At 47.4% G+C, this 24,740-nt stretch overlaps 1 protein-coding gene across 2 annotated transcripts in view; it reads right to left on the reverse strand.

The window, feature by feature from the left end:
- LOC110526787 (dual specificity mitogen-activated protein kinase kinase 5) overlaps positions 1 to 24,740 on the reverse strand; it is a 122,419-nt gene that overhangs the window by 74,939 nt on the left and 22,740 nt on the right. For both annotated transcript variants that reach the window (XM_036963468.1, XM_036963467.1), the window contains exons 6-8: positions 24,561 to 24,619; positions 22,347 to 22,401; positions 12,031 to 12,095 (exon numbers count right to left, since the gene is read on the reverse strand). In XM_036963468.1, the coding sequence (XP_036819363.1) occupies positions 12,031 to 12,095; positions 22,347 to 22,401; positions 24,561 to 24,619 (179 nt within the window). The remainder of the gene's footprint in view (positions 1 to 12,030; positions 12,096 to 22,346; positions 22,402 to 24,560; positions 24,620 to 24,740) is intronic.

Below are 24,740 nucleotides of genomic sequence, written 5' to 3' on the forward strand. Positions count from 1 at the left end.
TTACAGCTGAGTCTTAAATGCATGAAGGCATGATAATGCATCGAACACAGGTCCTTCGTATGAACGGCTACCACTCCTCCCACCCGTGGATGTTATCTAGTGAACTCTCCTTTAGGTCTGTAAAAGGCCTCGGTGTATTTGAGGCGTAACTTTCACCTTTTCGTTTTGATGTGTTACTCCTCCTTTAAGCTACAATCAATATCAATTAAGCACGACTACTGGTCCTTAATTAAGACAAGAGGAAGACGTTAATTGAGACCGGAGCGGAGAGCCAGAGATGTTAAGTAGTGATTGGACTGATTCTGTGTGTAGCCAACAAACAGAGCAAATAATCATTATTTTATCATGCTGAACATGTTCAGGTGCACAGAAAAAAAACTTGCTGACTCACTCAGGAAGATGGTTCTTTACGATGACGTGATTAGTAACTGTTTTGGAGGATAACCTCTTTTCTCACGTCTGCACCATTCTGTCACTAATGAACCGGGAAACTAGGGGACAAGCAGATGAACCATAACAACAGTCGTTGTGAAGATACAAGATCACATTTAAATCTAACAGGTGAGCTAACAGACCCCTCAGGATGAATGTGTCACTTATACCAGGCATTTTAGTAGCCTGATGTTCTTCCTCTACTCCCCAACAGAGTGATGACACGACGACAGTACAACCTCACTGTTAGAGCGGGTGAGTAGTCTAACTCCGGTCTCTATCCTCCATGCAGCCTGTAATGTAATGGGCCCAGTAGATCCACTGTCCTTGACCCCCCTCAGGGCCAACCCTCCACCGGTGAGTTACAGTGACAGGCCTGGTGACTAGAGGACCTGGGAGCAAGGTTACCGAGCCGCCCGTCCCCACCCCCTCTTCCCCCCCGTCCTGACCCCAGTAAACGTGCCCCATTGCCTGGATCTTATTTACACTCCAGCCCCTGGTGTAATAAAAGCTCCACTATGCAGTATTCATGGGCCTGGCTGGCTCTCTAAAGCGGCCCCCGGGCGGGCGGTCAGGGCTGGAACGGTTGGTTTACAGTGCCACAGGGGTGGCAGGCAAGGCGACCTCTCTTCTAGCCAGACACCCTCACCTGAGACGGCCCGACCAGAATGACTGCCAAACAGAGAGCGACCTACCTAAGTTAAGAGAGTACATTGCTCTGAAGATGAAGAGGCTAGCCGGTACGACCATACCACTACAAACTCACAAAGATGAGGACATTACACAGACCCACAACTATGAATATAAACAGAGGTTATATCCCCATGGTTATCAGTGGTGTCAATTTCCCAGTCATCTGAGACCACTGAGATCCAAAGCAGAGACAGAGGTGATGGAGGGAAGGAAGGAAAAGCAGAGACAGAGGTGATGGAGGGAAGGAAGGAAAAGCAGAGACAGAGGAGACGGAGGGAAGGAAGGAAAAGCAGAGACAGAGGTGACGGAGGGAAGGAAAAGCAGAGAGAGGAGACGGAGGGAAGGAAGGAAAAGCAGAGACAGAGGTGACGGAGGGAAGGAAGGAAAAGCAGAGACAGAGGTGATGGAGGGAAGGAAAAGCAAAGACAGGGGTGACGGGGGGAAGGAAGGAAAAGCAGAGACAGAGGAGACGGAGGGAAGGAAAAGCAGAGACAGGGGTGACGGGGAGAAGGAAAAGCAGAGACAGGGGTGACGGGGGGAAGGAAAAGCAGAGACAGAGGTGACGGAGGGAAGGAAAAGCAGAGACAGAGGTGACGGAGGGAAGGAAAAGCAGAGACAGAGGAGACGGAGGGAAGGAAGGAAAAGCAGAGACAGAGGTGATGGAGGGAAGGAAAAGCAGAGACAGGGGTGACGGGGGGAAGGAAGGAAAAGCAGAGACAGAGGAGACGGAGGGAAGGAAAAGCAGAGACAGGGGTGACGGGGGGAAGGAAAAGCAGAGACAGGGGTGACGGGGGGAAGGAAAAGCAGAGACAGAGGTGACGGAGGGAAGGAAAAGCAGAGACAGAGGTGACGGAGGGAAGGAAAAGCAGAGACAGAGGAGACGGAGGGAAGGAAGGAAAAGCAGAGACAGAGGTGACGGAGGGAAGGAAAAGCAGAGACAGAGGAGACGGAGGGAAGGAAGGAAAAGCAGAGACAGAGGTGACGGAGGGAAGGAAAAGCAGAGACAGAGGAGACGGAGGGAAGGAAGGAAAAGCAGAGACAGAGGTGACGGAGGGAAGGAAAAGCAGAGACAGAGGTGACGGAGGGAAGGAAAAGCAGAGACAGAGGTGACGGAGGGAAGGAAAAGCAGAGACAGAGGTGAAGAAGGGAAGGAAAAGCAGAGACAGAGGTGACGGAGGGAAGGAAAAGCAGAGACAGAGGTGATGGAGGGAAGGAAGGAAAAGCAGAGACAGAGGTGACGGAGGGAAGGAAAAGCAGAGACAGAGGTGACGGAGGGAAGGAAAAGCAGAGACAGAGGTGACGGAGGGAAGGAAAAGCAGAGACAGAGGTGACGGAGGGAAGGAAAAGCAGAGACAGAGGTGATGGAGGGAAGGAAGGAAAAGCAGAGACAGAGGTGATGGAGGGAAGGAAAAGCAGAGACAGAGGAGACGGAGGGAAGGAAAAGCAGAGACAGAGGAGAAGGAGGGAAGGAAGGAAAAGCAGAGACAGAGGAGACGGAGGGAAGGAAGGAAAAGCAGAGACAGAGGTGACGGAGGGAAGGAAGGAAAAGCAGAGAAAGAGGTGATGGAGGGAAGGAAAAGCAAAGACATAGGTGATGGAGGGAAGGAAGGAAAAGCAGAGACAGAGGAGACGGAGGGAAGGAAGGAAAAGCAGAGAAAGAGGTGATGGAGGGAAGGAAAAGCAGAGACAGAGGTGATGGAGGGAAGTAAAAGCAGAGACAGAGGAGACGGAGAGAAGGAAAAGCAGAGACAGATGTGATGGAGGGAAGGAAAAGCAGAGACAGAGGTGATGGAGGGAAGGAAAAGCAGAGACAGAGGTGACAGAGGGAGGGAAGGAAAAGCAGAGACAGAGGTGACGGAGGGAAGGAAGGAAAAGCAGAGATAGAGGTGACAGAGGGAAGGAAGGAAAAGCAGAGACAGAGGTGATGGAGGGAAGGAAAAGCAGAGACAGAGGTGATGGAGGGAAGGAAAAGCAGAGACAGAGGAGACGGAGGGAAGGAAAAGCAGAGACAGAGGTGACGGAGGGAAGGAAGGAAAAGCAGAGACAGAGGTGATGGAGGGAAGGAAAAGCAGAGACAGAGGTGATGGAGGGAAGGAAAAGCAGAGACAGAGGAGACGGAGGGAAGGAAAAGCAGAGACAGAGGTGATGGAGGGAAGGAAAAGCAGAGACAGAGGTGACGGAGGGAAGGAAAAGCAGAGACAGAGGTGACGGAGGGAAGGAAAAGCAGAGACAGAGGTGACGGAGGGAAGGAAAAGCAGAGACAGAGGTGACGGAGGGAAGGAAAAGCAGAGACAGAGGTGACGGAGGGAAGGAAAAGCAGAGACAGAGGTGATGGAGGGAAGGAAAAGCAGAGACAGAGGTGATGGAGGGAAGGAAAAGCAGAGACAGAGGTGACGGAGGGAAGGAAAAGCAGAGACAGAGGTGACGGAGGGAAGGAAAAGCAGAGACAGAGGTGACGGAGGGAAGGAAAAGCAGAGACAGAGGAGACGGAGGGAAGGAAGGAAAAGCAGAGACAGAGGTGACGGAGGGAAGGAAAAGTGACCGAAGAGAAAGGAGAGAAAACAGAGGTGTAAATAAAGAGCTTAAATAAACCTTGTCGTGTTCAGGTGCTAAACAGACCAGGCACTTCAACCCTACTTTACGGCCTGCAGCTTAAGATACAGTAACCAACTAACAAATGAACAGGCAGAAATGTTCCTGCTCCCCACGTCTAAATCAATGGGAGAGATCAATAAGAAAACAACTAGGCTGGGGGACTTTGGGAAGGGCCACGCCGGTGTCTAAGTGGATGTAACTGCATGTAAATGTGCTTGTTCTAATTGCGCAGGTCCATCAGGCACGGAATGGCCACCTGTCCCTACACTAGTTATTTATAACCTCGTAGGACAGGCTGAACCTCAGAGAGGGAGCGTAGAAAGTAATGCAACAACAAGGGACAACATTGATGGATCACCGGGTCAGAGACAGAGGAGAGCCAAGGTGTCAGCAACATCCAATTGAGTGTAAATGGCCGTGGGTCATAAACAGGGTTAAGGGGTTAAAAGGTGGAGAGCCTTAAGTGGATCTATTCACACTAGATAAGCTTAATATAAACCAGGCCAATAGGGAGACGGAGGAGAGGTAATGACCTTCTTCAGAGGAGACCATGATCACATTACAACATTTACTTTCAAATGAGGAGACTGGGTGGGGCCTTTTATTTATTTCTCCCTTATTTTACCAGCTAAGATGACTGAGAACACATTCTCATTTACAGCAATGACCTGAGGAATAGTTACAGGGGAGAGGAGGGGGGGATGAATGAGCCAATTGGAAGCTGGGGATGATTCGGTGGACAATTTAGCCTCCACAGTCTGGAGGCAGTAAGTATGTATAAGGCTGTGTGTGTGTGTGTGTGTGTGTGTGTGTGTGTGTGTGTGTGTGTATAATATGTATGTCATTGGGTTATCAACACTTCATACTCTGACATATAATAGCAGCAGTACAAAACACAAAGCCCAACAGAGAAGCCCACCAAATTATTTTTAAAGAAAGCAATTTACAGTAATACTCCAGGTGCCTGACTCTGTGGGGGAAAAAGCCTCTGTGCATGTTTGACGGTCAAAGTGGTTTGTGTTTTACATGAACCAAAAGTGTTTAGGGTAGAGGTGACATAGGACACAACAGATATTACAGGCCCTATTTCCCCTTAGGGCAGCGCCCTGTGTTCCTACAGATATCCACACACGCTGGGTCCCCTTGCTGTCCCCAGTCTGGGAGCAGGAACAACTAGGTTCTCTCTCCATCTGCTGTGTACAACACATTAACATCTGAAGGCACTGGTCTGGGATTCACATGCAGAACAGACAGACAGACAGATGAACAGACAGACAGATCGACAGACAGACAGATCGACAGACAGACAGACAGACAGACGGCCAGACAGACAGACAGAGACGGCCAGACAGACGGCCAGACAGACAGACAGATGGCCAGACAGACAGACGGACAGACAGATGGCCAGACAGACAGACGGCCAGACAGACAGACAGACGGCCAGACAGACAGACGGCCAGACAGACAGACAGAGGAGATGCAGGATCAACAGACAGACAGACAGACAGACAGACAGACGGCCAGACAGACAGACAGATGGCCAGACAGACAGACGGCCAGACAGACAGACAGACGGCCAGACAGACAGACAGACAGATGGCCAGACAGACAGACGGCCAGACAGACAGACGGCCAGACATACGGCCAGACAGACAGACAGACGGCCAGACAGACAGACGGCCAGAGGAGATGCAGGATCAACAGACAGACAGATGGACAGACAGAGGAGATGCGGGATTAACAGACACAGTGTGAATGGAAGAAAACAAACACACTGACAGACAAGACAATGAAACCTCAGCATCTACAGATGTAGGATTTTCATTTGATCAGCCTGTTGCAGGACAAATTTCCTGCAGTGCAGCATATTTAAAAACTTGTATTTTATTTTGAGGTTTAAAAAGGCTTCTGAAGTTTGTAATTTTCACTTCGAAATTTCAGACTTGATTTTTTTCCTTTACGAAAAAAAATTATCAACCCCCTAGAACAATGTTGATACATCATAATCTACATAATAGTTCATATTTGCTGTTGCTGATTATTTTCCTGCTGTGGCAAACTGGCTCAAATTAAGATCCTTCATCTGTAGCAGTCAGTAAGTCTGGTTGTGCACCAAAACACAATGTCTGACTGACAGACAGGTTACTAAACCCTAAACCCTGTGAGAAGAGGAGAGACACCAAGCCTGTACGTGTGTGTGTGTGTGTGTGTGTGTGTGTGTGTGTGTGTGTGTGTGTGTGTGTGTGTGTGTGTGTGTGTGTGTGTGTGTGTCTTGGTCAGTGGTGATAATGTGACAATGACACCAGAGGGCAGAGAGAGATGCCAGAGTGATTCCTATAGGCTCGCCATCCGCTCCCCAGGCTCCACCTGGAGGTCCTCTGATCTCCCCACTGAACCTCATTAAGCAGCTGATTGGATAAGCTCAGCCACACTGTCCTTGTCTTTCAAGAAACAACAGGAGGACAACAGGATCCTGAACAACAACTAGACAAGTCAGGAACTAAGCCTACTGTACTTCAGCCAATCAAGTGATTTAGATGCCAAGTAATACCCTGGAGGTCAGGTGTAAAATGTAGTCTAGTGTTTGAGGTGATCATTACACAGTGTGGGTTAAAGTTGGCAGACAACGTGTAACTGTTGCTGAGGATGTGTCAGCCTTCGACCAGGTTCATCTGTGGCTGAGCTACCGTACATCACTGTTTGGTGTAAGGCTACTGCATATATTAGACATGTACAGCCTGATAGGAACCAACTCCATCTATGTAAACAGTCAGGTGAAATGTACAGCCTGATAGGAACCAACTCCATATATGTAAACAGTCAGGTTTAATGTACAGCCTGATAGGAACCAACTCCATCTATGTAAACAGTCAGGTTTAATGTACAGCCTGATAGGAACCAACTCCATCTATGTAAACAGTCAGGTTTAATGTACAGCCTGATAGGAACCAACTCCATCTATGTAAACAGTCAGGTTTAATGTACAGCCTGATAGGAACCAACTCCATCTATGTAAACAGTCAGGTTTAATGTACAGCCTGATAGAAACCAACTCCATCTATGTAAACAGTCAGGTTTAATGTACAGCCTGATAGGAACCAACTCCATCTATGTAAATAGTCAGGTTTAATGTACAGCCTGATAGGAACCAACTCCATCTATGTAAACAGTCAGGTGAAATGTACAGCCTGATAGGAACCAACTCCATCTATGTAAACAGTCAGGTTTAATGTACAGCCTGATAGGAACCAACTCCATCTATGTAAACGGTCAGGTTTAATGTACAGCCTGATAGGAACCAACTCCATCTATGTAAACAGTCAGGTTTAATGTACAGCCTGATAGAAACCAACTCCATCTATGTAAACAGTCAGGTTTAATGTACAGCCTGATAGGAACCAACTCCATCTATGTAAATAGTCAGGTTTAATGTACAGCCTGATAGGAACCAACTCCATCTATGTAAACAGTCAGGTGAAATGTACAGCCTGATAGGAACCAACTCCATCTATGTAAACAGTCAGGTTTAATGTACAGCCTGATAGGAACCAACTCCATCTATGTAAACAGTCAGGTTTAATGTACAGCCTGATAGGAACCAACTCCATCTATGTAAACAGTCAGGTTTAATGTACAGCCTGATAGGAACCAACTCCATCTATGTAAACGGTCAGGTTTAATGTACAGCCTGATAGGAACCAACTCCATATATGTAAACAGTCAGGTTTAATGTACAGCCTGATAGGAACCAACTCCATCTATGTAAACAGTCAGGTTTAATGTACAGCCTGATAGAAACCAACTCCATCTATGTAAACAGTCAGGTTTAATGTACAGCCTGATAGGAACCAACTCCATCTATGTAAACAGTCAGGTTTAATGTACAGCCTGATAGAAACCAACTCCATCTATGTAAACAGTCAGGTTTAATGTACAGCCTGATAGGAACCAACTCCATCTATGTAAATAGTCAGGTTTAATGTACAGCCTGATAGGAACCAACTCCATCTATGTAAACAGTCAGGTGAAATGTACAGCCTGATAGGAACCAACTCCATCTATGTAAACAGTCAGGTTTAATGTACAGCCTGATAGGAACCAACTCCATCTATGTAAACAGTCAGGTTTAATGTACAGCCTGATAGGAACCAACTCCATCTATGTAAACAGTCAGGTTTAATGTACAGCCTGATAGGAACCAACTCCATCTATGTAAACGGTCAGGTTTAATGTACAGCCTGATAGGAACCAACTCCATATATGTAAACAGTCAGGTTTAATGTACAGCCTGATAGGAACCAACTCCATCTATGTAAACAGTCAGGTTTAATGTACAGCCTGATAGGAACCAACTCCATCTATGTAAACAGTCAGGTTTAATGTACAGCCTGATAGGAACCAACTCCATCCATGTAAACAGTCAGGTTTAATGTACAGCCTGATAGGAACCAACTCCATCTATGTAAATAGTCAGGTTTAATGTACAGCCTGATAGGAACCAACTCCATCTATGTAAACAGTCAGGTTTAATGTACAGCCTGATAGGAACCAACTCCATCTATGTAAACAGTCAGGTTTAATGTACAGCCTGATAGAAACCAACTCCATCCATGTAAACAGTCAGGTTTAATGTACAGCCTGATAGGAACCAACTCCATCTATGTAAACAGTCAGGTAACATTTACAGCCCGAGTACAATATCTGAGGTGCTGCCTTGTTTGCATGTTGACAAAAATACGAACAGAAAACATAACAAAACCAAAACTAACATGAACAATTGGACAGGCGGAGAAAACAATGAGATCAGCAGTTTCTCTCCCGACCAGAAAAACAATCTGCCACAGAACCGGATGGATTTTCTGCTGAGCTCAATTGACTGAGAAGTTGTCGGAGGTTTGCAATATTGGCTTTCCTCAGCCCAGCGGAACAATTTCCCAAGCCGAGCGAATAGCCAGTCGCTTTCTCCCTCAACTATAAGAGATAGTTAATGAAACAACCTCACCACAATAAAACGAAGAAACGTGAAGAAAACAACAGGAAAAAGCCTGAACAAGACTGTTAAAGAAATAAACAGGATTTGCTCAGGATGAAATTTACGAGGAGCTCTGACAGAGACGACAGAAGCACAGCCTCTCTCTCCGTCAAGTCAAGGTTAGAGAAGTGATCAATATCACTATCTCAATAAAACAGTTCAATAACAGGAGATGAAGAGGAGGACAGAGAAGAGAAGGAGGAGAGGAGGACAGAGAGGGAGGACAGAGAAGAGAAGGAGGAGAGAAGGACAGAGAAGAGAAGGAGGACAGAGAAGAGAAGGAGGAGAGGAGGACAGAGAGGGAGGACAGAGAAGAGAAGGAGGAGAGAAGGACAGAGAAGAGAAGGAGGACAGAGAAGAGAAGGAGGACAGAGAAGAGAAGGAGGAGAGGAGGACAGAGAAGGAGGAGAGGAGGAGATGAAGGGAGGAGGAGGACAGAGAAGAGGAGGAGGAGATGAAGGGAGGAGGACAGAGAAGAGGAGGAAGAGAGGAGGAGAGAGAAGAGAAGGAGGAGATGAAGGGAGGAGGAGGACAGAGAAGAGAAGGAGGAGATGAAGGGAGGAGGAGGACAGAGAAGAGGAGGAGGAGATGAAGGGAGGAGGACAGAGAAGAGGAGGAGGAGATGAAGGGAGGAAGAGGACAGAGAAGAGGAGGAGGAGATGAAGGGAGGAAGAGGACAGAGAAGAGGAGGAGGAGATGAAGGGAGGAAGAGGACAGAGAAGAGAAGGAGGAGATGAAGGGAGGAGGAGGACAGAGAAGAGGAGGAGGAGATGAAGGGAGGAGGAGGACAGAGAAGAGAAGGAGGACAGAGAAGAGGAGGAGGACAGAGAAGAGGAGGAGGAGATGAAGGGAGGAGGAGGAGAGAGAAGAGAAGGAGGACAGAGAAGAGGAGGAGGAGAGGAGGACAGAAAAGGAGGAGAGGAGGACAGAGAAGAGGAGGAGGAGATGAAGGGAGGAAGAGGACAGAGAAGAGAAGGAGGAGATGAAGGGAGGAGGAGGACAGAGAAGAGGAGGAGGAGATGAAGGGAGGAAGAGGACAGAGAAGAGGAGGAGGAGATGAAGGGAGGAAGAGGACAGAGAAGAGGAGGAGGAGATGAAGGGAGGAAGAGGACAGAGAAGAGGAGGAGGAGATGAAGGGAGGAAGAGGACAGAGAAGGGAAGGAGGAGATGAAGAGAGGAGGACAGAGAAGAAGAGGAGGAGAGGAGGACAGAGAAGAGAAGGAGGACAGAGAAGAGAAGGAGGAGAGGAGGACAGAGAAGGAGGACAGAGAAGAGGAGGAGATGAAGGGAGGAGGAGGACAGAGAAGAGGAGGAGGAGAGGACAGAGAAGGAGGACAGAGAGGAGGAGGAGATGAAGGGAGGAGGAGGACAGAGAAGAGGAGGAGGAGATGAAGGGAGGAGGACAGAGAAGAGGAGGAGGAGATGAAGGGAGGAGGAGGACAGAGAAGAGGAGGAGGAGATGAAGGGAGGAGGAGGACAGAGAAGAGGAGGAGGAGATGAAGGGAGGAGGAGGACAGAGAAGAGAAGGAGGAGATGAAGGGAGGAGGAGGACAGAGAAGAGGAGGAGGAGGTGAAGGGAGGAGGAGGACAGAGAAGAGGAGGAGGAGATGAAGGGAGGAGGAGGACAGAGAAGAGGAGGAGGAGATGAAGGGAGGAGGAGGACAGAGAAGAGGAGGAGGAGATGAAGGGAGGAGGAGGACAGAGAAGAGGAGGAGGAGATGAAGGGAGGAGGAGGACTGAGAAGAGAAGGAGGAGATGAAGGGAGGAGGAGGACAGAGAAGAGAAGGAGGAGATGAAGGGAGGAGGACAGAGAAGAGGAGGAGGAGATGAAGGGAGGAGGAGGACAGAGAAGAGGAGGAGGAGATGAAGGGAGGAGGAGGACAGAGAAGAGGAGGAGGAGATGAAGGGAGGAGGAGGACAGAGAAGAGGAGGAGGAGATGAAGGGAGGAGGAGGACAGAGAAGAGGAGGAGGAGGAGATTAAGGGAGGAGGAGGACAGAGAAGTGGAGGAGGAGAGGAGGAGGAGAGGAGGACAGAGAAGAGGAGGAGGAGAGGAGGACAGAGAAGAGGAGGAGGAGAGGAGGACAGAGAAGAGGAGGAGGAGAGGAGGACAGAGAAGAGGAGGAGGAGAGGAGGACAGAGAAGAGAAGGAGGAGATGAGGACAGAGAAGAGAAGGAGAGTTATAAGGGGGGGAGAGATTTGAGTGTGACGAACCAAATGCCCCAGTGACTGTGTGTGTGTGTGTGTGTGTGTGTGTGTGTGTGTGTGTTGACAACACATCAGTCAGGTGATTTGGGAGGAGAGTCTTCTCTCCAGGTAACATGCTGTATGGTCCAGAGGGACAATCACTCTCATACCAGATCAATACCACATACGTTTGGCAACCTTCACATCGTAAAGAAAATACATAAATAAATTGAATCGCCACTCGCGCCCCAGACACTAACCAGCCTGATGGATTTCAGAGGAACACCAGAGATTAACAGACAGAGAGAGATCCAGACAGACAGACACAGACAGAGAGAGAGAGAGAGAGACACAGACAGGGAGAAAGAGAGAGAGAAAAAGAGAGAGATCGATAGATATGGTGAGAAAAGGAGAACAGAGAAATAGGGTGAAAGAGAGAGAGAAAAAGAAAGAGAAAGTTAGTAGTTGTAAAAGTCTGGATTGTAACATGGATTGTATATGTGAGGGGGTGAGTGACACTTTAATGAAGTCAAGTGGTAACCCAAATCATGTTGTTAAAGGCCAGGTTCTACCCTTCACTGAGAAGCCCATACTCCCACTACGTCTCTTCTCTCTACCCTTCACTGAGAAGCCCATACTCCCACCATGTCTCTTCTCTCTACCCTTCACTGAGAAGCCCATACTCCCACCACGTCTCTTCTCTCTACCCTTCACTGAGAAGCCCATACTCCAACCATGTCTCTTCTCTCTACCCTTCACTGAGAAGCCCATACTCCCACCACGTCTCTTCTCTCTACCCTTCACTGAGAAGCCCATACTCCAACCATGTCTCTTCTCTCTACCCTTCACTGAGAAGCCCGTACTCCCACCATGTCTCTTCTCTCTACCCTTCACTGAGAAGCCCATACTCCCACCACGTCTCTTCTCTCTACCCTTCACTGAGAAGCCCGTACTCCCACCATGTCTCTTCTCTCTACCCTTCACTGAGAAGCCCGTACTCCAGCCATGTCTCTTCTCTCAACACCATTCTTATTGTTATACCTACCAGTGTTGGCACGAAGGCCGACAGTAAAGTACAGACAGGCACCTACTTGTACACGGTCCCTCCGTTTCCATGGCCAAGCTGCTCCTGGTATTGTATGTCTTGGCCATTGATCTATAGAGGCACAAACAGAGATCAATACTAATAGGATAGGAGATAGAAGATAGAGATGTCAATGGAGATTTAGAAAGGGAGGGAGGCGGGGGGGAGGAGAGAGAGAGAGAGAGAGAGAGAGAGAGAGAGGAAGAGAGGGAGAGGAGAGGGAGAGAGGGAAGGGAGAGGGAGAGAGGGGAAGGGAGAGGGAGAGAGGGGAAGGGGGAGAGAGAGAGAGAGAGAGAGAGAGAGAGAGAGAGAGAGAGGGAGAACGAGAGAGAGAGAGAGAGAGAGAGAGAGAGAGAGAGAGAGAGAGAGAGAGAAAGAGAGAGAGCGAGAGAGAGGGCGAGGGCGAGCGAGAGCGAGAGAGGAATGTTACTGGAGGCCATATACAAGGAAACAGGCATTCAGGTCATCCCAAGTTCAGAGGGAGAGAGGGAGGGGGAGAGAGAGAGGGGAGAGAGAGAGAGGAGAGAGAGAGAGGTGTAAAGGGAAAGAGAGAGAGAGGGAAAGAGAGAGAGGGAAAGAGAGAGCGAGATCAATACAACATTTGCTGTCCAATTTCTAAAAGGACAATGGCGTGTAGGGGGGCGGTGGGGGAGGAGTGATGGAGAGTTTAATGATGATTTGTTTGCTGTCGTCGTTCCAGTCCTGTGTTGATAAAAGGTGTCAGAACGGGGTAATATAACATGGCCCCGTGTGACATGGAGGGGAGGCTGGGGGAAAGTTTTCTCCTGTCAGACTGATGGGAGGAGGGTAGGGGGTGTCTCACACACACACACACACACACACACACACACACACACACACACACACACACACACACACACACACACACACACACACACACACACACACACACACACACACACACACACACACACACACACACACACACACTGCATTTACTAGCCCCAAAGAAATAGAGTATACTGCACGGAATAAAACTACCACAGCCAGGTGTCCATCCAGCCACTATTCTAATATTCACACAAAAAGACATTTCACTGACAGAGGTGTTTCCATCAAACTGACTAGTTGTGAATATAAACGTTTGTAATGACGTAGTGCTTCTAAAAAAGATGAAACACAGCAGTTCAATGTGCTTCCATCTCCTCTGAAACTCTACCGATGGTTTTGTTACAAACGTTTTTAGAGAAAGAGCAAACTCATCCGATCTGGTCTTGGCACATTCTCACTTGGCAGATAGAGTGATCTGGTCTTGGTACATTCTCACTTGGCAGATAAAGTGATCTGGTCTTGGCACATTGTCACTTGGCAGATAGAGTGATCTGGTCTTGGTACATTCTCACTTGGCAGATAGAGTGATCTGGTCTTGGCACATTGTCACTTGGCAGATAGAGTGATCTGGTCTTGGCACATTCTCACTTGGCAGATAAAGTGATCTGGTCTTGGCACATTCTCACTTGGCAGATAAAGTGATCTGGTCTTGGCACATTGTCACTTGGCAGATAGAGTGATCTGGTCTTGGTACATTCTCACTTGGCAGATAAAGTGATCTGGTCTTGGCACATTGTCACTTGGCAGATAGAGTGATCTGGTCTTGGTACATTCTCACTTGGCAGATAGAGTGATCTGGTCTTGGCACATTGTCACTTGGCAGATAGAGTGATCTGGTCTTGGCACATTCTCACTTGGCAGATAAAGTGATCTGGTCTTGGCACATTGTCACTTGGCAGATAGAGTGATCTGGTCTTGGTACATTCTCACTTGGCAGATAAAGTGATCTGGTCTTGGCACATTGTCACTTGGCAGATAGAGTGATCTGGTCTTGGTACATTCTCGCTTGGCAGATAGAGTGATCTGGTCTTGGCACATTGTCACTTGGCAGATAGAGTGATCTGGTCTTGGCACATTCTCACTTGGCAGATAAAGTGATCTGGTCTTGGCACATTGTCACTTGGCAGATAAAGTGATCTGGTCTTGGCACATTCTCACTTGGCAGATAGAGTGATCTGGTCTTGGCACATTCTCACTTGGCAGATAAAGTGATCTGGTCTTGGCACATTCTCACTTGGCAGATAAAGTGATCTGGTCTTGGCACATTCTCACTTGGCAGATAAAGTGATCTGGTCTTGGCACATTCTCACTTGGCAGATAAAGTGATCTGGTCTTGGCACATTGTCACTTGGCAGATAAAGTGATCTGGTCTTGGCACATTCTCACTTGGCAGATAGAGTGATCTGGTCTTGGCACATTGTCACTTGGCAGATAAAGTGATCTGGTCTTGGCACATTCTCACTTGGCAGATAAAGTGATCTGGTCTTGGCACATTCTCACTTGGCAGATAGAGTGATCTGGTCTTGGCACATTCTCACTTGGCAGATAAAGTGATCTGGTCTTGGCACATTCTCACTTGGCAGATAAAGTGATCTGGTCTTGGCACATTCTCACTTGGCAGATAGAGTGATCTGGTCTTGGCACATTCTCACTTGGCAGATAAAGTGGATAAGCTTCATGATGAGACAAAATATCATTTATATGTTTCAAATGGCAGCCAAGCAGCATGATGTCACCAGCATAGCCTACAAATAATATCCCAGATAGGCCTATTTCCTGGAAATGAATATCCCAGATAGGCCTATTTCCTGGAAATGAATATCCCAGATAGGCCTATTTCCTGGAAATTAGCATCAAGCTCATCACCACACATTCTCCACCTTGAGAAGTTCATCATAACTTATTTCACCTGTAGTCAAATAAACACATCCTGCTTTTCCAGGGTCGTAGCGGGAAAGGACCACACAGCACCACAACATGATGTTGTTCTAGCAATACAGGAGCATCTCCAACAAAATATGAAGCAGAATCTATTTCACTAAAATGATCCGCTCTTGTCCAACACATTTAGTTTTGTTGACATTTCTGAAATCTTACAGACAATTATCTTTCTCCATCACACCTGTCGTGAGTGTTTTAATGAAGAGCCTGGTAATTCGTACGCATACAATGGTCTGTTTCCATCAGAATATTATGTATCAACCTTATACACACATTCTGCTCTGCTTCAGGACAAAACACACTGAAACAACCCCCGAGCCATCCCTTATACACACATTCTGCTCTGCTTCAGGACAAAACACACTGAAACAACCCCCGAGACATCCCTTATACACACATTCTGCTCTGCTTCAGGACAAAACACACTGAAACAACCCCCGAGCCATCCCTTATACACACATTCTGCTCTGCTTCAGGACAAAACACACTGAAACAACCCCCGAGCCATCCCTTATACACACATTCTGCTCTGCTTCAGGACAAAACACACTGAAACAACCCCCGAGCCATCCCTTATACACACATTCTGCTCTGCTTCAGGACAAAACACACTGAAACAACCCCCGAGCCATCCCTTATACACACAGTCTGCTCTGCTTCAGGACAAAACACACTGAAACAACCCCCGAGCCATCCCAGTTTACCAGCTCTGTTGTGAGTGAGGACACGGGCTCAGTTCCAGCCTTTTTTATAAAGTCTATAGCCTAATAAAGACACGTCCTCGGCTGGCGTGACCCTTGTCACTTCATCAATACCTACAACAACCCCCCAATCTCCAACACCCGTCCCATTTAAACCCCATGACAGCTATCAGATAAATATTTATATCTCATAACCTGTATTAGATAGAGACATCTGTTTGGGTGGATGGGGTAGGGGCTGGTCCTGGCTAGCAGGTTTGTCAATAGCCTGATTGTGTGGGCAGATGCTTGTTTGTGCTGCTGAGACCAGCATGATATCAAGTCAATGGCCTGCTGTCAAGGTTCATTTTGGCCAGGGGGAAAGGGGCTACACTGGGGGTTAAAAATGACCCAGCACCACCACCACCTACTCCAATTCAGCCCCATTGATTGGGTTACATGGGAGGGGGGTGAGACACTTGTCAGGTGTCAGGTGTCAGAGAGAGAGAGAGAGAGAGAGGGCAGGAGGTGGGGATACTTGTCAGGTGTCAGAGACAGAGACAGAGCAGGAGGTGGGGATACTTGTCAGGTGTCAGAGACAGAGACAGAGAGAGCAGGAGGGGGGGGATACTTGTCAGGTGACAGAGACAGAGACAGAGAGAGCAGGAGGGGGGAGATACTTGTCAGGTGACAGAGAGAGAGAGAGAGAGAGAGAGAGAGAGAGGGCAGGAGGTGGGGATACTTGTCAGGTGTCAGAGACAGAGACAGAGCAGGAGGTGGGGATACTTGTCAGGTGTCAGAGACAGAGACAGAGAGAGCAGGAGGGGGGAGATACTTATCAGGTGTCAGAGACAGAGACAGAGAGAGCAGGAGGTGGGGATACTTGTCAGGTGTCAGAGACAGAGACAGAGAGAGCAGGAGGGGGGAGATACTTATCAGGTGTCAGAGACAGAGACAGAGAGAGCAGGAGGGGGGAGATACTTGTCAGGTGTCAGAGACAGAGACAGAGACAGAGCAGGAGGTGGGGATACTTGTCAGGTGTCAGAGACAGAGACAGAGAGAGCAGGAGGGGGGAGATACTTATCAGGTGTCAGAGACAGAGACAGAGAGAGCAGGAGGGGGGAGATACTTGTCAGGTGACAGAGGCAGAGAGAGCAGGAGGGGGGGATACTTGTCAGGTGACAGAGAGAGCAGGAGGGGGGAGATACTTGTCAGGTGTCAGAGACAGAGAGAGAGAGGGAGAGAGCAGGAGGGGGGGATACTTGTCAGGTGTCAGAGACAGAGAGAGAGAGAGCAGGAGGGGGGAGATACTTGTCAGGTGACAGAGAGAGAGAGAGCAGGAGGGGGGAGATACTTGTCAGGTGTCAGAGACAGAGAGACAGAGAGAGCAGGAGGGGGGAGATACTTTACAGGTGTCAGAGACAGAGACAGAGAGAGCAGAAGGGGGGAGATACTTGTCAGGTGTCAGAGACAGAGAGACAGAGAGAGCAGGAGGGGGGAGATACTTTACAGGTGTCAGAGACAGAGACAGAGAGAGCAGGAGGGGGGGATACTTTTCAGGTGTCAGAGACAGAGAGAGCAGGAGGGGGGAGATACTTGTCAGGTGTCAGAGACAGAGAGAGAGAGAGCAGGAGGGGGGAGATACTTGTCAGGTGTCAGAGACAGAGAGAGAGAGAGCAGGAGGGGGGAGATACTTGTCAGGTGTCAGAGACAGAGAGAGAGAGCAGGAGGGGGGAGATACTTGTCAGGTGTCAGAGACAGAGACAGAGAGGGAGAGAGAGAGGGAGAGAGGGGGTATGGCTCCATTAGACCAATGTGTTACAGGTGACAGAGACAGAGAGGGAGAGAGAGAGGGAGAGAGGGTGTATGGCTCCATTAGACCAATGTGTTACAGGTGACAGAGACAGGGAGGGAGAGAGGGGGTATGGCTCCATTAGACCAATGTGTTACAGGTGACAGAGACAGATAGGGAGAGAGAGAGGGAGAGAGGGGGTATGGCTCCATTAGACCAATGTGTTACAGGTGACAGAGACAGAGACAGAGAGGGAGAGAGAGAGGGAGAGAGGGGGTATGGCTCCATTAGACCAATGTGTTACAGGTGACAGAGACAGAGACAGAGAGGGAGAGAGAGAGGGAGAGAGGGGGTATGGCTCCATTAGACCAATGTGTTACAGGTGACAGAGACAGAGACAGAGAGGGAGAGAGAGAGGGAGGGAGGGTGTATGGCTCCATTAGACCAATGTGTTACAGGTGACAGAGACAGAGAGGGAGAGAGGGGGTATGGCTCCACTAGACCAATGTGTTACAGGTGACAGAGACAGATAGGGAGAGAGAGAGGGAGAGAGGGGGTATGGCTCCATTAGACCAATGTGTTACAGGTGACAGAGACAGAGACAGAGAGGGAGAGAGAGAGGGAGAGAGGGGGTATGGCTCCATTAGACCAATGTGTTACAGGTGACAGAGACAGAGACAGAGAGGGAGAGAGAGAGGGAGAGAGGGGGTATGGCTCCATTAGACCAATGTGTTACAGGTGACAGAGACAGAGACAGAGAGGGAGAGAGAGAGGGAGGAAGGGTGTATGGCTCCATTAGACCAATGTGTTACAGGTGACAGAGACAGAGAGGGAGAGAGGGGGTATGGCTCCACTAGACCAATGTGTTACAGGTGACAGAGACAGAGAGGGAGAGGGTGTATGGCTCCATTAGACCAATGTGTTACAGGTGACAGAGACAGAGAGGGAGAGAGGGGGTATGGCTCCATTAGACCAATGTGTTACAGGCGACATCGGGGAAGTGGCTGGGCTTAATTGTCTGCTTGACACACTTTGCCTGGCCTTACGTGTGTGAGTGTGTCCTAGGCAACAGCGCTCAGCTAAGACAAAGAATATCTATCCAGTAGGTCAGGATAAAGATGTCGACCGGGGCAGGCGGTGAAACAGGAAGTGGGCAGCAGCTTTCAGAGGAAATCAATGACCGGCCACTCAGTAGCAGGGACATGATGTGTCTTCTATAACACTCACTAACAGGGACATGATGTGTCTTCTATAACAGGGACATGATGTGTCTTCTATAACAGGACAACACTCACTAACAGGGACATGATGTGTCTTCTATAACAGGACCAGACACTCACTAACAGGGACATGAAGTGTCTTCTATAACACTCACTAACAGGGACATGAAGTGTCTTCTATAACAGGACAACACTCACTAACAGGGACATGAAGTGTCTTCTATAACAGGACCAGACACTCACTAACAGGGACATGATGTGTCTTCTATAACACTCACTAACAGGGACATGATGTGTCTTCTATAACAGGACCAGACACTCACTAACAGGGACATGAAGTGTCTTCTATAACAGGACAACACTCACTAACAGGGACATGATGTGTCTTCTATAACAGGACAACACTCACTAACAGGGACATGAAGTGTCTTCTATAACAGGACCAGACACTCACTAACAGGGACATGATGTGTCTTCTATAACAGGACAACACTCACTAACAGGGACATGATGTGTCTTCTATAACAGGACCAGACACTCACTAACAGGGACATGATGTGTCTTCTATAACAGGACCAGACACTCACTAACAGGGACATGATGTGTCTTTTATAACAGGACCAGACACTCACTAACAGGGACATGAAGTGTCTTCTATAACAGGACAACACTCACTAACAGGGACATGATGTGTCTTATATAACACTCACTAACAGGGACATGAAGTGTCTTCTATAACAGGACCAGACACTCACTAACAGGGACATGATGTGTCTTCTATAACAGGACCAGACACTCACTAACAGGGACATGATGTGTCTTCTATAACACTCACTAACAGGGACATGAAGTGTCTTCTATAACAGGACCAGACACTCACTAACAGGGACATGATGTGTCTTCTATAACAGGACCAGACACTCACTAACAGGGACATGATGTGTCTTCTATAACAGGACAACACTCACTAACAGGGACATGATGTGTCTTCTATAACAGGACCAGACACTCACTAACAGGGACATGATGTGTCTTCTATAACAGGACCAGACACTCACTAACAGGGACATGATGTGTCTTCTATAACAGGACCAGACGCTCACTAACAGGGACATGATGTGTCTTCTATAACAGGACCAGACACTCACTAACAGGGACATGAAGTGTCTTCTATAACAGGACCAGACACTCACTAACAGGGACATGATGTGTCTTCTATAACAGGACCAGACAATCACTAACAGGGACATGAAGTGTCTTCTATAACAGGACCAGACACTCACTAGCAGGGACATGATGTGTCATCTATAACAGGGACATGATGTGTCTTCTATAACAGGACCAGACACTCACTAACAGGGACATGATGTGTCTTCTATAACACTCACTAACAGGGACATGATGTGTCTTCTATAACAGGACCAGACACTCACTAACAGGGACATGATGTGTCTTCTATAACACTCACTAACAGGGACATGATGTGTCTTCTATAACAGGATCAGACACTCACTAACAGGGACATGATGTGTCTTCTATAACAGGACCAGACAATCACTAACAGGGACATGAAGTGTCTTCTATAACAGGACCAGACACTCACTAACAGGGACATGATGTGTCTTCTATAACAGGACAACACTCACTAACAGGGACATGATGTGTCTTCTATAACAGGACCAGACACTCACTAACAGGGACATGATGTGTCTTCTATAACAGGACCAGACACTCACTAACAGGGACATGATGTATCTTCTATAACAGGACAACACTCACTAACAGGGACATGATGTGTCTTCTATAACAGGACCAGACACTCACTAACAGGGACATGATGTGTCTTCTATAACAGGACCAGACACTCACTAACAGGGACATGATGTGTCTTCTATAACAGGACAACACTCACTAACAGGGACATGATGTGTCTTCTATAACAGGACCAGACACTCACTAACAGGGACATGATGTGTCTTCTATAACAGGACCAGACACTCACTAACAGGGACATGATGTGTCTTCTATAACAGGACCAGACGCTCACTAACAGGGACATGATGTGTCTTCTATAACAGGACCAGACACTCACTAACAGGGACATGATGTGTCTTCTATAACAGGACCAGACACTCACTAACAGGGACATGAAGTGTCTTCTATAACAGGACCAGACACTCACTAACAGGGACATGATGTGTCATCTATAACAGGGACATGATGTGTCTTCTATAACAGGACCAGACACTCACTAACAGGGACATGATGTGTCTTCTATAACACTCACTAACAGGGACATGATGTGTCTTCTATAACAGGGACATGATGTGTCTTCTATAACAGGACAACACTCACTAACAGGGACATGATGTGTCTTCTATAACAGGACCAGACACTCACTAACAGGGACATGATGTGTCTTCTATAACAGGACCAGACACTCACTAACAGGGACATGATGTATCTTCTATAACAGGACAACACTCACTAACAGGGACATGATGTGTCTTCTATAACAGGACCAGACACTCACTAACAGGGACATGATGTGTCTTCTATAACAGGACCAGACACTCACTAACAGGGACATGATGTGTCTTCTATAACAGGACCAGACACTCACTAACAGGGACATGATGTGTCTTCTATAACAGGACCAGACACTCACTAACAGGGACATGAAGTGTCTTCTATAACACTCACTAACAGGGACATGAAGTGTCTTCTATAACAGGACCAGACACTTACTAACAGGGACATGATGTGTCTTCTATAACACTCACTAACAGGGACATTAAGTGTCTTCTATAACAGGACCAGACACTCACTAACAGGGACATGATGTGTCTTCTATAACAGGACAACACTCACTAACAGGGACATGATGTGTCTTCTATAACAGGACCAGACACTCACTAACAGGGACATGATGTGTCTTCTATAACAGGACCAGACACTCACTAACAGGGACATGATGTGTCTTCTATAACAGGACCAGACACTCACTAACAGGGACATGATGTATCTTCTATAACAGGACAACACTCACTAACAGGGACATGATGTGTCTTCTATAACAGGGACATGATGTGTCTTCTATAACAGGACCAGACACTCACTAACAGGGACATGATGTGTCTTCTATAACAGGACCAGACACTCACTAACAGGGACATGATGTGTCTTCTATAACACTCACTAACAGGGACATGATGTGTCTTCTATAACAGGACCAGACACTCACTAACAGGGACATGAAGTGTCTTCTATAACAGGACCAGACACTCACTAACAGGGACATGATGTGTCTTCTATAACAGGGACATGATGTGTCTTCTATAACAGGACAACACTCACTAACAGGGACATGATGTGTCTTCTATAACAGGACCAGACACTCACTAACAGGGAAATGATGTGTCTTCTATAACAGGACCAGACACTCACTAACAGGGACATGATGTGTCTTCTATAACAGGGACATGATGTGTCTTCTATAACAGGACCAGACACTCACTAACAGGGAAATGATGTGTCTTCTATAACAGGATCTAACAGGGTGCAGGCCAAGGTCCTGAGGACAGGGACTAACAGGGTGCAGACCAAGGTCCTGAGGACAGGGACTAACAGGGTGCAGACCAAGGTCCTGAGGACAGGGACATGATGTGTCTTCTATAACAGGATCTAACAGGGTGCAGGCCAAGGCCCTGAGGACAGGGACTAACAGGGTACAGGCCAAGGCCCTGAGGACAGGGACTAACAGGGTGCAGGCCAAGGTCCTGAGGACAGCCGTTGGGGACACGTGTGTGTTAGTTCAAAAGGGGGAGAAATACAATACCTGTCCATTAGTCAAAATCTTCTTTAGCTCTGCGGAGGACTTCTTTAGACTGGGACTGAAAAATGACAACATCTGGGTTCAGTCAAAAGACACAGGCTACAGAGCAAAGGTGTGATGTCTACACTATAGTCTACAGTACCAGTCAAAAGTCTGGACACACCTGCTCATTCTCAGCCTTTTCTTTTCTTTCTACATTGTAGAATAATAGTGAAGACGTCCAAACTATTAAATATCACATATGGAATCATGCAGTAACCAAAAAAAAAAGTGTTCGTCAAGGTAGCCAGCCTTTGCCTTGACGACAGCTTTGCACACTCTTGGCATTCTCTCAACCAGCTTCATCTGGAATGCTTTTCCAACAGTCTCGAATGAATTCCCACATATGCTGAGCACTTGTTGGCTGCTTTTCCTTTACTCTGCAGTCCAACTCATCCCAAACCATCTCAATTGGGTTTAGGTCGGGTGATTGTGGAGGCCATTTCATCTGATGCAGCACTCCATCACTCTCCTTCTTGGTCAAATAGCCCTTACACAGCCTGGAGGTGTGTTGGGTCATTGCCCTGTTGAAAAACAAATGATAGTCTCACTAAGCGCAAACCAGATGGGATGGCATATCGCTGCAGAATGCTGTGGTAGCCATGCTGGTTAAGTGTGCCTTGAATTCTAAATGAATCACTGACAGTGTCACCAGCAAAGCACCCCTACACCATCACACCTCCTCCTCCGTGCTTCACGATGGAAACCACATATGCAGAGATCATCCGTTCACCTACTCTCCATCTCACAAAGACACAGCTGTTGGAAACAAAAATCTCAAATTTAAACTCATCAGACCAAAGGACAGATTTCCAACAGTCTAATGTCCATTGCTCGTGTTTCTTAGCCCAAGCAAGTCTCTTCTTATTGGCGTCCTTTAGTAGTGGTTTCTTTGCAGAAATTCGACCATGAAGGCCTGATTCACATAGTCTCCTCTGAACAGTTGATGCTGAGATGTGTCTATTACTTAAACTCAGTGAAGCATTTATTTGGGCTGCAATTTCTGCGGCTGGAAACTCTAATGAACTTATACTCTGGGTCTTCCTTTTCTGTGGCGGTCCTCAACAGAGCCAGTTTCATCATAGCACTTGATAGTTTTTGTGACTGCAATTGAAGAAACTTTCAAAGTTCTTGAAATTTTCCAGATTGACTGACCTTCATGTCTTAAAGTAATGACGGACTCTCGTTTCAATTTGCCTATTTGAGCTGTTATTGCAAATATGGACTGCCAAAAATGTGCAAAGCTGTAATTTTTGCACATTTTTGGCATTCTCTCAACCAGCGTCATGAGGTAGTCACCTGGTATGCATTTAAATTAATAGGTGTGCCTTGTTAAGTTCATTTGTGGAATTTCTTTCCTCCTCAATGCATTTGAGCCAATCAGTTATGTTGTGACAAGGTAGGGGTGGTGTACAGAAGGTAGCCCTATTTGGTAAAAGACCAAGTCCATAGTATGGCAAGAACATCTCAAATAAGCAAAGAGAAAAGCAAAGGGAGGCTACTTTGAAGAATGTTTAACATATGATTCCATATGTGTTATTTCATGATGTCTTCACTATTATTCTACAATTTGAATGAGTAGTTTTGTCCAAACTTGACTGGTACTGTACATATATACCAATATATTCAAAAACACGGTCTATCTGAGAAGCACAATCATATATCCATCCACCAACGCACTCATTCACCCATCCACCAACACACTCATTCACCCATCTATCCATCCACCAACACACTCATTCACCCATCTATCCATCCACCAACGCACTCATTCACCCATCTATCCATCCACCAACGCACTCATTCACCCATCTATCCATCCACCAACGCACTCATTCACCCATCTATCCATCCACCAACACACTCATTCACCCATCTATCCATCCACCAACACACTCATTCACCCATCTATCCATCCACCAACGCACTCATTCACCCATCTATCCATCCACCAACACACTCATTCACCCATCTATCCATCCACCAACACACTTATTCACCAATCTATTCATCCACCAACACACTCATTCACCAATCTATCCATCCACCAACGCACTCATTCACCCATCCACCAACACACTCATTCACCCATCTATCCATCCATCCACTGGCATGTCCATACATTCCCTCCTCCATCCACCCCCAGGCAGTTGGGCCTTAACCCTCCAGACTCCTCACCTATTGTTGGGCATAGAGCCGATGGCGGCGGGGGAACAGTCATTGGGCCTTGTGTTCACCTGCAGCCAAAAAGAGACAGAGACAATAAGTTGGCAAGGCCAACAGCCAGCCAGGCAGGCAGCAAGCACACAGGCCTTCTAATGAACCCATTGACTGAATCAACACAATCTCTCTCACTCT

Source organism: Oncorhynchus mykiss, chromosome 26 (genome assembly GCF_013265735.2).
Source record: "Oncorhynchus mykiss isolate Arlee chromosome 26, USDA_OmykA_1.1, whole genome shotgun sequence".
NCBI lineage: Eukaryota > Metazoa > Chordata > Actinopteri > Salmoniformes > Salmonidae > Oncorhynchus > Oncorhynchus mykiss.